Genomic DNA, 13,118 nt, shown 5'->3' with positions numbered 1-13,118 from the left:
CAGCAGCTTTTTCCTGCAGAACTTGTTACTCTGTTAAGATCTCTTGTGTGCAGCATTCATCGAGTAAAGTGGGTGCAGTCACCCGTGGGATGGGAGTGGGGTCACCGGTAGCTCTTAGCACAGGTGACCCAGAAAAATAGGCAGCAACCAAAACATTTGTGCATTTGTAAATGTCCACTACAGATGGGAGGGCTTTTCCTGTGGAGGAAAATTGGGAAATATATTTGTTAAGCACAGGAAATGTGGAGAAAAAGGTGTTAATTTCTATTATTTTCAAGTCCCATTTTTTTTTTTTTTTTTTTGTATTTAGAGATTTGAAGAGAGAGAGAGGCCTCTTCACTCTCTTTTCAGAAGCTAAAATGCGGCGTGCAGAGTGATTAGCTGAAAGTCATCATGACATCTTGGCTGCAGCCTCACATATTTGATCACTTGAGGAAAAAGGAGAAGAAGAAAAAACTGTCAAATCAGGCAAACCCTCGTCTTCTTCTTCCCTCCTCCTCCTCCTCCTCCTGCTACTGCTGCTTCTCCACCACCAAATTGTCCGTCTTTGTAGTACCACTAGGCAACAGTGAGTGCATCAGTGGAAACGTGGAAGTGCGCAGGAGCCGCGCAGGGAAATCGAAGGGGGAAGAACAAGGCTCTAACCAGCCAAAAAGAGCAATGTGTTGGATCTCCACCGCTAAACCATGAGTATCCAGTCGACATTTGTCTGAGCGAGGAGGGTGGGGGGGTGGGGGGGTAATACGGTGCCCTGAGAAAGAGCCTGGCCATCAGCGTCGATGCGCGCAGCCAAAAATGACGACAGTGGGACAGTGATTTTCTTCCTCCGGCTCGACATTTTTTTACAGTCATATGCTCGGATGCAATTCGTCTCCTATGTGTACAGCTCGCAACGGAAAGACTGGAAACCGAATCTCCTCCAACGCTGCAGCCGCAAGTGCGCACAGAGACGTTTCCTCCTGGATTCCTCCTAATTACGCAGAGACATTGGTGCTGCTTACGGGCCGCCGAAGGATTGTTAACTTTCGCACGAGAACTTACTCTGTGAGCACATTTTTCGAGCAGGTCGGTACAGCCCCCCAGCCTTCACGGGCGATGAGTAATCCACGACGCAGCAACTGATACAAACCTGTGAAAACCTTGGACTGCGACTGGCGTGTGTTGGATACCTTATCCTGTGCGTCTCCTATTTTTTTTTTTTCTTTTTCATATGGCTTCTACCATCGGGGTTTATAAACTACTCCTCTGTTCTTGACATTTCATGGCTGTAGAGTGTGGCAACAGCGGTGTGTGGCGAAACAGGACGATGCAAGACTAATTGGGAACGAAGACAGCGCACTTTTATCGCCTTATATCCCCCCCCCAAAAAAAAAAACAAAAAAAAAAAAAAACACAGGAGACATTGCGCACGGGCATCTGACGACTGCAGCAACTACAACCCAGACTTTTTTTTTTCTTTCTCTTTTCTCCCATCATTGAATCCTTTGTTGTTTGTTTTTTTTCCTTCGCTGCTGTCATCGTAGTATGTCTGCACTTCGAAAGAAATTTGGGGACGATTATCAGGTAGTTACCACCTCATCGAGCGGGTCTGGATTCAACCAGCCTCCCCCGGAGAAAAAGAAGAAGAGGCAGCGGTTCGTGGACAAGAACGGGCGATGTAACGTCCAGCATGGGAACCTGGGTGGTGAGACCAGCAGATACCTCTCAGACTTATTCACAACACTCGTAGATTTGAAATGGCGCTGGAATCTGTTTATCTTCATCCTCACCTACACGGTCGCTTGGCTCTTCATGGCGTCTATGTGGTGGTTCATCGCGTACATCAGGGGAGACCTCAACAAAGCGCACAACGACAAGTACACTCCATGTGTGGCCAACGTCTATAACTTTCCCTCAGCCTTCCTCTTCTTCATAGAGACCGAGGCCACTATAGGATATGGCTACAGATACATCACAGACAAGTGCCCCGAGGGGATCATTCTCTTTCTTTTCCAGTCGATCCTCGGATCGATCGTCGATGCCTTTCTGATCGGCTGCATGTTCATCAAGATGTCTCAGCCCAAGAAGAGGGCCGAGACTCTGATGTTCAGTGAACACGCGGCGATTTCCATGCGAGATGGGAAACTAACTCTCATGTTCAGGGTCGGCAACCTGCGTAACAGCCATATGGTCTCCGCACAGATCCGCTGCAAATTGCTCAAAGTAAGTGATGCCGCTTTTAGGCGAGAGGAGTCCGATAGTTTTTACATTGCTCGTCATGGCCCAGTCCATGTTCCTCTTCTTCTTTTCTTTTTTTTCTTCTTTTTTTTTTTTTTTTTAGGAAACTCACAGTGAAAGGCCTACATACTGACATTTAAGCCCACTCCAAACGGTTCATGGAGAGGTATCCCTTCAAAAGACAAAGCTCCACTCACATTTTCAGCATTGAAATAAGGGAGATGACACAAATCAGACTGCTGGTGACCATAAAACCATCAGCAATCACTGACCAAGCCATAGCTTCTATGTAACAACGTACATATGTTACAAGTGATAGAGAATAAATAATCAATGAAGTTTCCTTATAGGCCTCAACAATGTTTCCCTACATCAGGGCTTTGTGTTCATAAAGCGTCACAGTTTGGTGTAAATGTGCTTCTGGTCTTCTGGTTAGGAGATCATCATCTATGGATTTCCCTGCCACCTCCTGGCCCCCCAAAAGTTTACAGTAAAACTATATATAAAATTTTTTTTTACTAATGGTCCAGTTATTGTGGTATTATACAATATAGTGATAGTATAGGTGATATTGATACGTGGACCGATATCCAATATTGTCTACGTACGCGCTGATGTTGATATACAGCGCGTGTGATCAGCCGATAAAAAGAGCATAAACTAAACTGTGTACGTTTTACTAAAGCCCGGCAATCTTATCAAGTACCAAGTTTTTGAAGCATTTTACATGTTTCTAATCTTCATTTTCACTACACGATTACAGTGGCCAATCGAATGCCAGCGCTCAGCTTCATCTTTAACTCTGTTTACTGTTATTTTTTCTCTTTTTTGGCAAATACATCACCCTCAAACTACGAGTGTAGGACGGTAGAGAAAGTCTGTAACTATACCTGTAAATCAAGACCTAACATCCCCATTACCACACTTACACGATATTATATTACCTGTATTATTTACATCATATCAATATCTCATGTCTCAATATCACGGTTATCGTGAATATGTGGTATCGTGACATCACTTCTCCTCTGTGACGGTAAACTGAATAAATCTGGGCTGTGGAGGACAAACAAGACTTATGAAGACGTCATCTTGATCAACATTTTCTCACACTTTAAAGTCCAAACAACTAATCGTTTGATCTGAAAATGGAAACAGTCATTAGCTGCAACCGTAGCTGAGGTGGATGTTGTTGCAGTAGAGATGCCTCTTTAGACAGAGTGTAAGTTTTATTCCTGACACACAGTTGCTTTGTTGCGCTGCACAAAAAATGTAAAAGCCTCGCACAAAGCCCCCCGAGAAGCAGTAGAGAAGTCTGTCTTACCCCCTTCCTTCCCCCCACACCAAACATCTCTTGTCTCTGTCTCTTCCTGTACGCTTCCGTAGTCTCGCCAGACACCCGAAGGCGAGTTTCTTCCGCTGGATCAGTTGGAGTTGGACGTGGGTTTCAGCACCGGGGCAGACCAGCTCTTTCTCGTCTCACCACTCACGATCTGCCATGTGATTGACACCAAAAGCCCCTTCTACGACCTCTCCCAGAGGTCCATGCAAACAGAGCAGTTTGAAATCGTGGTGATACTCGAAGGGATAGTAGAGACCACAGGTGAGTACATTACAACACTGTAACAGGCCTGTTGCACTGCATGGCGAGGCTGCAGGCTGAAGGATGTTTTGTTGTCTATTCGATGATCACGAGGCGCCGCAACATTCGTTTTTTTAGCAACGAATCTTACAAATAATATTGAGCTCCTTCATCGGTGTTGACAGCTGACACCCAAATGGACTCACTACTGAGCTCTTGATTGCATTTTATTGATTTTTTGTGTCAAAAATGCAGAGGGGCTTGTTATAGCACTGGTTAGCATTTATATATAGATCATAGATGATTGATTTTGTGCAGACATTATTCATCTGCGTGTTAAAGTTCCGAGCTAAATACGAGCGTCAAACACTTTGAAACTCTGGTAGGTCACTGTTAGGGCTGTATAGACAGTTTTTTCTTTTCCTCATCTGAAACAAATCTCACTCCTCTGCCTTTTGTGCCCGCACAGCACCTACCTCGTGGCTGCTGCTGTTCTCGGAGGGGATAATAATTTGCTTTCTAAGGTCCCTTTGGAATTATGGAATTCCATTTCCATGAGATGAGTAATGCCCCGGGTGAAATTCTTCCACTGTGGTCATTTTAAATTCAACCGTTTACTTGACACAGCTGATATAGTGTAGGGGGGAGCTCCTTCAGGGCTGCGGAGGGAACAGTTGTAATGGGTTGGTTCAGAGAAAACAGCATATGGAGATGTGACAGAGAGGCTTACAGGCTGACACTGCAGACAGCAATTAGCAACAACAAAATAAAAGATATTCAGCTGCTAATAGACGGTTTTGAGAGACGTTTAGTGCAGTTTTACTTGAGGCTGAAGCTGAGAGTTTTTCTGCTTGTTGAGGTTGTGACGCGCGTGGTGCACGTGGATGTTAAAGGTGCACTGTGCAGAAATGTTAATTCGAAGAGGGGGAGCTTAATTTGGCCTAAACAACAGGTGTCTTTGTTTTCATGACTGATTAAACTGAATAAACAAACTGACCTTAAAGGACAACACAGCTTCATACTGTTTTACTTTGTTTGTAATTGGTGGACCCTGCCACCTTTCTGGCTTCAAACTGTGTTCTGGGGACTTTATTTTCCTCTGAGAACAGCTTGTTTATTCAGTTACGGGAAAAAGAAAATTCATATCATCATATTGTATTGTAAAACGCATAAAACTACATAGTTTCCTTTTAAAACATGAAGTGTCAGCATATAGTGTGAGACGTGCCAGTCGTTCTGCTCTGCGTTTCAACGCCTTCTCTCTATTACGGCGTCTTGCCTTGCTTCTTTTTATTTGGCTTAATTATTTATTGACTCAGCTAATTAATAACAAGCAAACATGTGGTGCAGAAATCAGAATTAGAGTAATTAAAATGTGCGGCTAATTAACCTGAAGCAGCCTGCTGCTGTGTGCAGGTCGTTTTTTTAAGGTATGAAAATATGCAGCGCAGCGATGTGATTGGATTATCGTTGGTGTATTAGCAGGCGTGTGTGTCACAGGAGCACGTGTGATCCGATCAGCGTTAATTAAACTGGTCCGGACGGTTCAGCCCATCTCTGTACCTTGCAGACACAGGAGGGGAGCCGGTCTTGGTCGTGTGAAGTCAGTGGAAAAAGGCTGATGTAGAAACAATCTATGGTTAAAAATGTATGTACAGTGAAAGTCTAAATCCTCAGACGCTTTCATTTCTGGCCAATGTAACTCTGTTTCCATGGCAACCTTTCCTTGAGTATTCAGGATTGCAGCACTGCACCTAAACTTAGGTTGTTTTCTTTTTTTTCTTTTTTTTTTCATTCCTATGGTATAGGAATGATTTCAGTAATAAACCGGGGCAAACATTTGATGCTGGAACATGAAATGAAACCGCTCTGTCGACAGCATCACCTGGTATTAAGGAAGATCTCCTCTGAAATATGTAAAAGCACACGGAGGCGTTACTGTACAAGCGCCTGCCAGAACAGGTGACACAGCAGACGAAAGAATAAGATGAAATATTTATGAGGCTTGTTGTTTACTAGCGAGGAAGCTGCCCAACTCCCCAGATCTGTGGGCTTTTTTTAAAATCGTTACTTGTGGAAAAAAGCACCGCCTGGAACACGAGTTGAAATACTCACCGCTGCACATTAAACCGACACAATTACCGGCTCTTTTGTCCTTCCTTCTGGATAATAACTGGCCAAACTGTGTACCCTTTTCCGACATAGTAACCTTTTATTCCCGGAGATCACACGCCAAATATTTTGGAATTACTGAAGTTAGGCACAAGAAAAGAAAACAGAGTTGTGTGTATGTTGGGAGAGAGCACGTAGGAACTCAGAATTGTTCCTCTCTGCTGTAACCTCTGACAACCTCTACATTGTATAAAAAAGCATGAGCTGTTCCTCAATCCCTTTTGAACAGCAGCCCAAGGCGCTTTTTGATCACCACCTCAGTATGATGCACGTTTCCAAATGAGACCTGTAGGATGTCTGGTAGCTGCATATTTTCTCCTGGAGTGATGCCAGTTGTGGCTTTGTGGTATCGAGTTGGTTTTTCTAACGCGGCTGCGGGGGGGGGGGGGGATGTTGTGCTGCTGAGGGATAAATTGGCATTACATCACGTTGCAATTAATGTACTGTACAGGCTGCTTGGCCTGAGAAGCAGGCTGGAAGGAGGGGAGGGGGAGGGCACAAACAAGAGTGAAGTTTTTGGTGGAGGTAACAGCACTAACAGGTATAATACCTGACATGATGAGCAGCGCAATCCGGCCCCCAACACGTATCTCTGTTGTTACTACGGTGTCATTTTATGCATGTGCATGTCAGGCTCCACGTGCAAGCGGTTCATCCTCTTGTTGCTTTTGTTGATGTGAATCTCAGCACAATAACACCCAGCTGAGTTACTTCTGCCTTGTTTGGGCATTGCAGGCATGACAGGTATTTGGATAACAAAAGAGGACTTTACTGCAAGAGTGAAAAAAAACAGGGACCGAGTGCAGCCCGGCTCATATTGTGCAGAGCGCTAATGCCAATTATTAATAAATATGCCGTGTGCAAGAAATTTAAATTTTCATTATTAGGGAGTTATATATTGCAGAAGTACGTTGAACAGCAAGCTGTGTTAACTCTCAGAGTCCGCAGTGCAGTAACATCTGCTCAGTCGTGAGATGGTCTGTTGAACAAACGGATTGCAGTTTCTCTTCTGTTTTCCTCTACACTGTTACTTTGAATTATAATATATGCATCAGGGATGATATGTATCAGACCACACGATAAATCCAGCCAATGATACAAAGCCATATCATTTACTCACCAAGCGTAGCATCTACACACTCTAATACAGTAGTTACTGGAGGAGAATTAGAAAAAAGTGCAGCATGCTGTTGTTGCACTAATAACATCAAACCGCTGCACCCGGATAGAGCCACACCAACACACCCTCGCACTGAGACGACTGAGTAAGTCGATTGCCAGTGACTCCAGAAACAACATGACCATTGCAGCCGACCAGTGACAGGTGTACAATGTCGTTTATTTGTCATTATACAGCACAGGGTTGCATAACTAAAGGAACGTTTGAAAACTCCTTTATTCTCCTCAAGCATTTACATACATATAAACACGAAGCGCATCATCTGAATCTGCATCAGGGTTTGCGTAAGCCGCAGCAACCAGATGGTGGTGATAATGTGGTTGGCGTACTTATATCAAAAGTTCCACACCTGGTAAACACCTTCAGTCAGCTTTGGCTGTGAGTGAGCACCAAGCATCGATGTTATAAACACAGATTTCACCTCTCCCCGTAGTACTGCGCTCCTTCGGCTCAGAACACGGTCCGCCCGTCGAGTGCAGCAGCTTTATCTGAGATGTTGTGGTGGTGAAAGGTCACTGTGGGCACAATAGAATCAGATTTCATGTTGTTCCTTCTCCTGTGACCAGGCATTAGCCAGGAGCAGCCTTAAACCAAGCTGGATTAGCATCATACGCTCGCTAGTTTGGTTTAGTACAGGCAACTGAACTGCTTTCTGAAAACATTTTGGTTTAGCTTTAAATAGATATTACTAGTTATGATGTTACTTCTGTCCCTTTTCAGTTACAATGTTTGTAACATGTTTCCATGTTACTTTGGTTTCTTACGTTACGTTATGTGCGTGATGTAACTTCATCATGCATTCTTACTATGTATATATCTGGGCACAAGGAATTAAGTTCGTCATATCCAGGAGCAGATACATTTTGTAAGGATTATATTGCTGCCGAAACTACATTGTCTTTTTCAACATGATTCAGAGTTGGTGTTAACAAAATTGTAATACCTTAAAAATGTTAATTGACACGTATTTAATTTGTATACTCCATAGTAATTGCTCTTGCAAAACAATATTTGTTGTGTAGCTTTGGGGAAGAAATTTTAATCAGAAAGAATCTGAAAATCCTCAGTTATTGATTTTCATGCTTAGACAAACTAAATAATGAAACTGTAATTGTCATGACTGCACAAACTGAATAAACAAACAGGACAGCACAGTTTCATACTGTTTTAGTTTTTTTTTTTTATCTGTGGCGGACCCTGCCACCTTTCTAGCTTCAAACAGTGTTTTGGACTTTATTTTCCTCTAAGAACAGCATTGTTTATTCAGTCATAGAATAAATACACATTTCTGAGTTCGTATTATTACCTCATTAATAGTGAAAATATAAAAAGTGTACAAAGTTAGAAGTGACTTGAGGAACACAACATGTTTACTTGATCAACACGTAACTGAAACCAAGGTACTGTTGTTGCCTAAACATAACCACATGCTGGACTAAGAGACCAAGCGTTCCGTAAATTTGACTCCTATAAAAAAAAAATTGGCCACTCAGCTACTTTCAGCTACAACACCACACGGACGTTTTCACTTGTTTCCTAATTAGACATCTTCTCTGAGCTGAGCTTGACTGACAGCTGCCTGACTCCACTTTGAGTTTTGTGATACCGTTTACGGCGAGACAACTCCGCCTGTTATCATTCGCAAAGCTCCACCCAACTTCAGCCTGTCAAATCAGATAGAATGATTGAAGACGCCTGTGTGGTCAGCCCTTATTTCACAGCAGACATGCTGACTGGTCATAGTAGGAACAGCGCAGGCGGTACTACTACTACTAAGTAACGACGGTTCCGCTCCATTCGAGTGTCCCAGTAAGCCATGATTGTAGTGAATGCATGAATTAAACGAGAAATTATGAATGTGAATTTGCAGAAATAAAATACAAATTAATGCATGTTTTCTACAGCTACTGCTATGTGATGATTATGAGTAGGCTCTTCGAGGGAAACAGCTCGTGGCACTAATTTTCCAGTCTAGTGCCGTCAAACCATTGTAGGAAGAATGCAGAACATGATGACATAATTAAAAAGGCGCCAATCAAACTTCAAAAGGTGGAAAACAATGTTGGAAAATTGATGGAAATATGGTGTTTTCTGTTTGTTTCATGTATTTCACTTCAGAAGGTTACAACCTCTACACCAGGGTTGGGAAAAAATGTTGACACGGCAATGTATATCTTATTGCTTTCTCTCATGATAAGATTATCAGAACCCTGGAGCCAAATATTGATGTTTACATCAAAACATGCAGGTGCTCTAAACAGATCCCCCTGACAGTGTGGCCTATGTGGAGTCACTTCTCTGTAACACCACTTGTGTAAAGTTCTCTTAACTTAATAAACACAGATTAAAAAGATAATAATAATAATAAGAAAGAAAAATGTATCTTCTTTTAAAGTGTGTGTGTGTGTGTGTGTGTGTGTGTGTGTGTGTGTGTTTGTGTTAAAGGTGCAATATGTAAGATTTTAGTTGAAAACACACAAATACACTACAATCATCAACAAAATGTGAAAAAATGAATACTTTTGACGTTGTAATGTTAATGTATTGTGTTGCAGAGATATCTACAGAAGTTAGCATGCTAACCAGCTAGCTGCAGCCTGTCCTGGTCCAACACTCCTGTGTTAGTGGTGTAAACAATGACACTTCCCCCAGTGCTCTGTGCTCTGTGCTCCGGTTCGGGACCGCTAGCAGCACAGCTAATTGTGCTAACAAGTTAACAGCAGCTACGTATAGCAGCAATTAGTCACTACACTACCAATATGCTGCCCCCTATATGTTATGAGTATGAATCTGATTGAGTATGAATCAGAATCGCTGTATGGTCTTACCATCACTTTCATGGGCAACTTATCGTGAATCATGCCTGCGCTCTTTTTAGTCTCTCCAGTGGACGTTTAAGTCACGTGTTGCTTCATGTACAAGATGATTTATTCGCGTAATCTGTTCCACTGCACTTTTTGTGCAATATTTCAAGTTTATAAATGTGTTATCAGCCTTTCCTTTCAAGCATTTTTCATGTTATTTTGTTTTCAAATTAAAGTTGGTCACAGACACAGGTGGATGGAATTGTACCTGAAGGGGCTGTTAACACGACAGAGGTTTTGGCATAAAATTGTCAACTTTTGTTGCGTTTTGGATGTTTGTTCATATGACAAACAAACAGAACAAACAGCGTTTCGGGGGCCTTGAAATACAAACCAGGGTGGTCCTTTTGAAAAACACCACCCTTAACGCCCTCAACATGGAATTTAATCTGTCTGTTGTCATGCTAAAAGTGAGCCGGCATGCACAGTAGCAGGATCCCGAAGGGAGGCAACTAAATAGAATCCAGCCATTATGAATTGACCACAGTGACATGTGTAAAAAGTCTAGTGTGACAAAACAGACCCTTCAACATGAACATGTGGACAATAAATAGTGAAATAACAGTATTTTAATAGCATTGCAGGGTTGTGTAGACCGCACCACCACAGAGCTGCTGATGACCTGACTTTGACTCATCATCTGATTCAGGCCTACTACAGTATGTGCAAGTCTTAAAATACATCAGGAGTTTAGATAAATGTCCCATTAACACCAGCAATGCTGTTCACCACTACAAAGGATTAAATACCAAGCCAGAGGCAATCTGTTCATTAGTGGAGCTGAGTCTGGAGGACCCAAAATAAACTGTAGCTGCCAGGAACAGACGTTTAGGTTCCCCCGACCGTGAAGCCAATCAGTGTATTGCAACTAAATTAATTTAATGAATTCCAGGGTTGGATTTAAAAAAAAATTTTTTTACAGGATGCAGTTACCCAAACCTCTCGTGTATGCTGAAGATCGAATGTGTATTTATGTAATTTAAAGACGAGGCGGTTTCCAGATTAGAGAAATAATCAAAAGAAAAAGAGCTGATGATTCATTTGATGGGGAAACTCATTTTCATTTCAGGTCTGTCAACACATTAGTCCCTCCCTGACATTTTGTTCTGTGTTTTTTTTGGGGGGGGGGCGGGCAGGGGGCCTCTAACGTGGTGGCAAAACACAGCATCAAGATCCTCACAAGCTCTGAGGAGTGTTTTTTAAATTCACTCATCAGCTATGAAAAGCAATTATTCATAAACTGTATCATCAGCATAAACCTTTTTTTTCCTCTTTTCAGAGCGATGTGACTTTCATGCAAATGTGCGGTGAGTGTGCGATCAGTGGAATTACGAAAAAATGCTGCAAATAAGTCATACTTAGATGTGTTTTCCAGGATTTGTAGGCAGAAAGTTACTTCATGATAGACTACGCTGTTTATTCAAATGCTTATGTTTGTTTGCTCTGAGATTTTATTTCACTCTTGTGGTGACACAGCACATTTGTCGTGCGGGCGCTGTCTGCCAGATACGTCTCAGACGAACTCCAAATACACTCAAAAAGCGTGGTGATTAATTGGGGTTGTATTATATTCAGTTAAATAAATCTAATGGAACACAATTCCCCTTCTTCATTTTCTTTTTTGTTCATCATCTTCTTCTTCCTTTTCCTTTTCTTCGTCTTCTTCTTCTTCATCTTCTTCTTGTTCATCATCTTTTTCATCTTCGTTTTGTTCTCCATCTTTATCTTCTTCCTCTTCCTTTTCTTCGTCTTCATCTTCTTCTTCTTCGTCTTCATCTTCTTCTTCTTCTTCATGTTACATTCCGGCCCTGTATCTGTCTCTCTGCTGTTTGCAGGATATCTCTGTTAAAAACAGATTCAGGGCTCTTAAGCCGCATATGTGTGCAGATTTGTTGTTCCTGTTCACTTCCAAGTTGAGTCTCAAGTCATTTATTTTCTGTTGACTCCAGGTAACAATTACTCTCTGCTCTCTGCTTACCGAACAAACTAATAAGCTCCATGTTTGTACACGATTTTCCACTGACTGTCTGTGCTGCACATGAAACATAATGTCACATTTCGTCTGTTGATTTGGTCACGAGGCAAACTACGGCACCAAAGATCAAAAAACTCTTCTCTTCGATAAAGTCAGGAGTTGATTTTGATTGTTTTCAGACGTTTTCTGTCAGCCCCCTCTTTTTCATAGTGCTACATGGCTTCCCTGTGATTCACTGCTATAGGGTAAAAAATAGAATATCCCGGCTATCTGCTCATTTTAAAGTGTGTGTGTGGGTGGCAGGGGGTTGGTTGCATATAGACTGGATCAACTGGTAATGTTTATTCATGTGTTTATGTGTGCATAGATGCAGCATTTGACTGGAGCGGCTTTGAATAATGAATCGCCTACCTGTGTGCTCAATATTTGAACTCTTTCAGCTGCATTTTTTAGATGTTTGGACCTGTGTGCTAGGAAAGACTGAGGAATAGAGGCAGAAGATATTTAACATGAACGTAGGGATTAAGAATCGTGATCACATATAGTAATTCTTTGAGATGCTAGTGGGTAAATAAAAAGTAAATTACCTGACCTATGTTGTGGAAGAGCAATTGTTATATAATATGATGATCATAGCCTCAATTAAGTTATTGCTGTTGTGCAACAAATATACGTAAAGCTTATATTTACAAAATGAAATTAAGAGTGATTATTGCTTTGATGCAGACTCTGTCTCGCACTGAAGCCAGCCAGCATAATTAATTGGACACATCTATTGCCACTGATTAACCAAGCAGCCAGTGTCATGGCCCGATCTGTGTTTTATCATCAGCAGCAGTAATTGAAATGAAAATGGAGAGGTTTCTCTTGCGCCCCGAGGCCTAATAGTTCCAATCATTTGAGTAAGAGGCCGCAGCCCCAGAGCTCCGGGGTCGCCCGACGTCGGGAGCTCCAGAGCTCCGGTAAACACTGGCGCAAGTGAACCCCCGGATATGAGCCCGCTGTGAAAGGCTGCGCCGTCCCCCGCATACACTGACCATTATTCATTCTGGGTCATTACACCGAGAGCGTGTCGTCTCCTTCCCCGTGTCGTGCTCCCTGCCACGGCCCTGCGGGTTCGAGGGGTTA

General features: G+C 42.4%; 1 protein-coding gene across 1 annotated transcript in view; it reads left to right on the top strand.

Annotated features, from left to right (window-relative positions):
• Window positions 1–364: 364 nt before the first annotated feature.
• kcnj3a (potassium inwardly rectifying channel subfamily J member 3a) overlaps window positions 365–13,118 on the top strand; it is a 30,676-nt gene continuing 17,922 nt past the window's right edge. Inside the window, exons 1-2 of the mRNA XM_030429310.1 lie at window positions 365–2,202; window positions 3,604–3,820. Coding sequence (XP_030285170.1) covers window positions 1,525–2,202; window positions 3,604–3,820 — 895 coding nt within the window. The 5' untranslated portion in view covers window positions 365–1,524. The remainder of the gene's footprint in view (window positions 2,203–3,603; window positions 3,821–13,118) is intronic.

The sequence above is a fragment of the Sparus aurata genome, chromosome 9, assembly GCF_900880675.1.
Source record: "Sparus aurata chromosome 9, fSpaAur1.1, whole genome shotgun sequence".
Taxonomy (NCBI): Eukaryota; Metazoa; Chordata; class Actinopteri; order Spariformes; family Sparidae; genus Sparus; species Sparus aurata.
The sequence above is the reverse complement of the archived record's forward strand: the minus strand, read 5'-3'. Positions and strand labels throughout refer to the sequence as shown.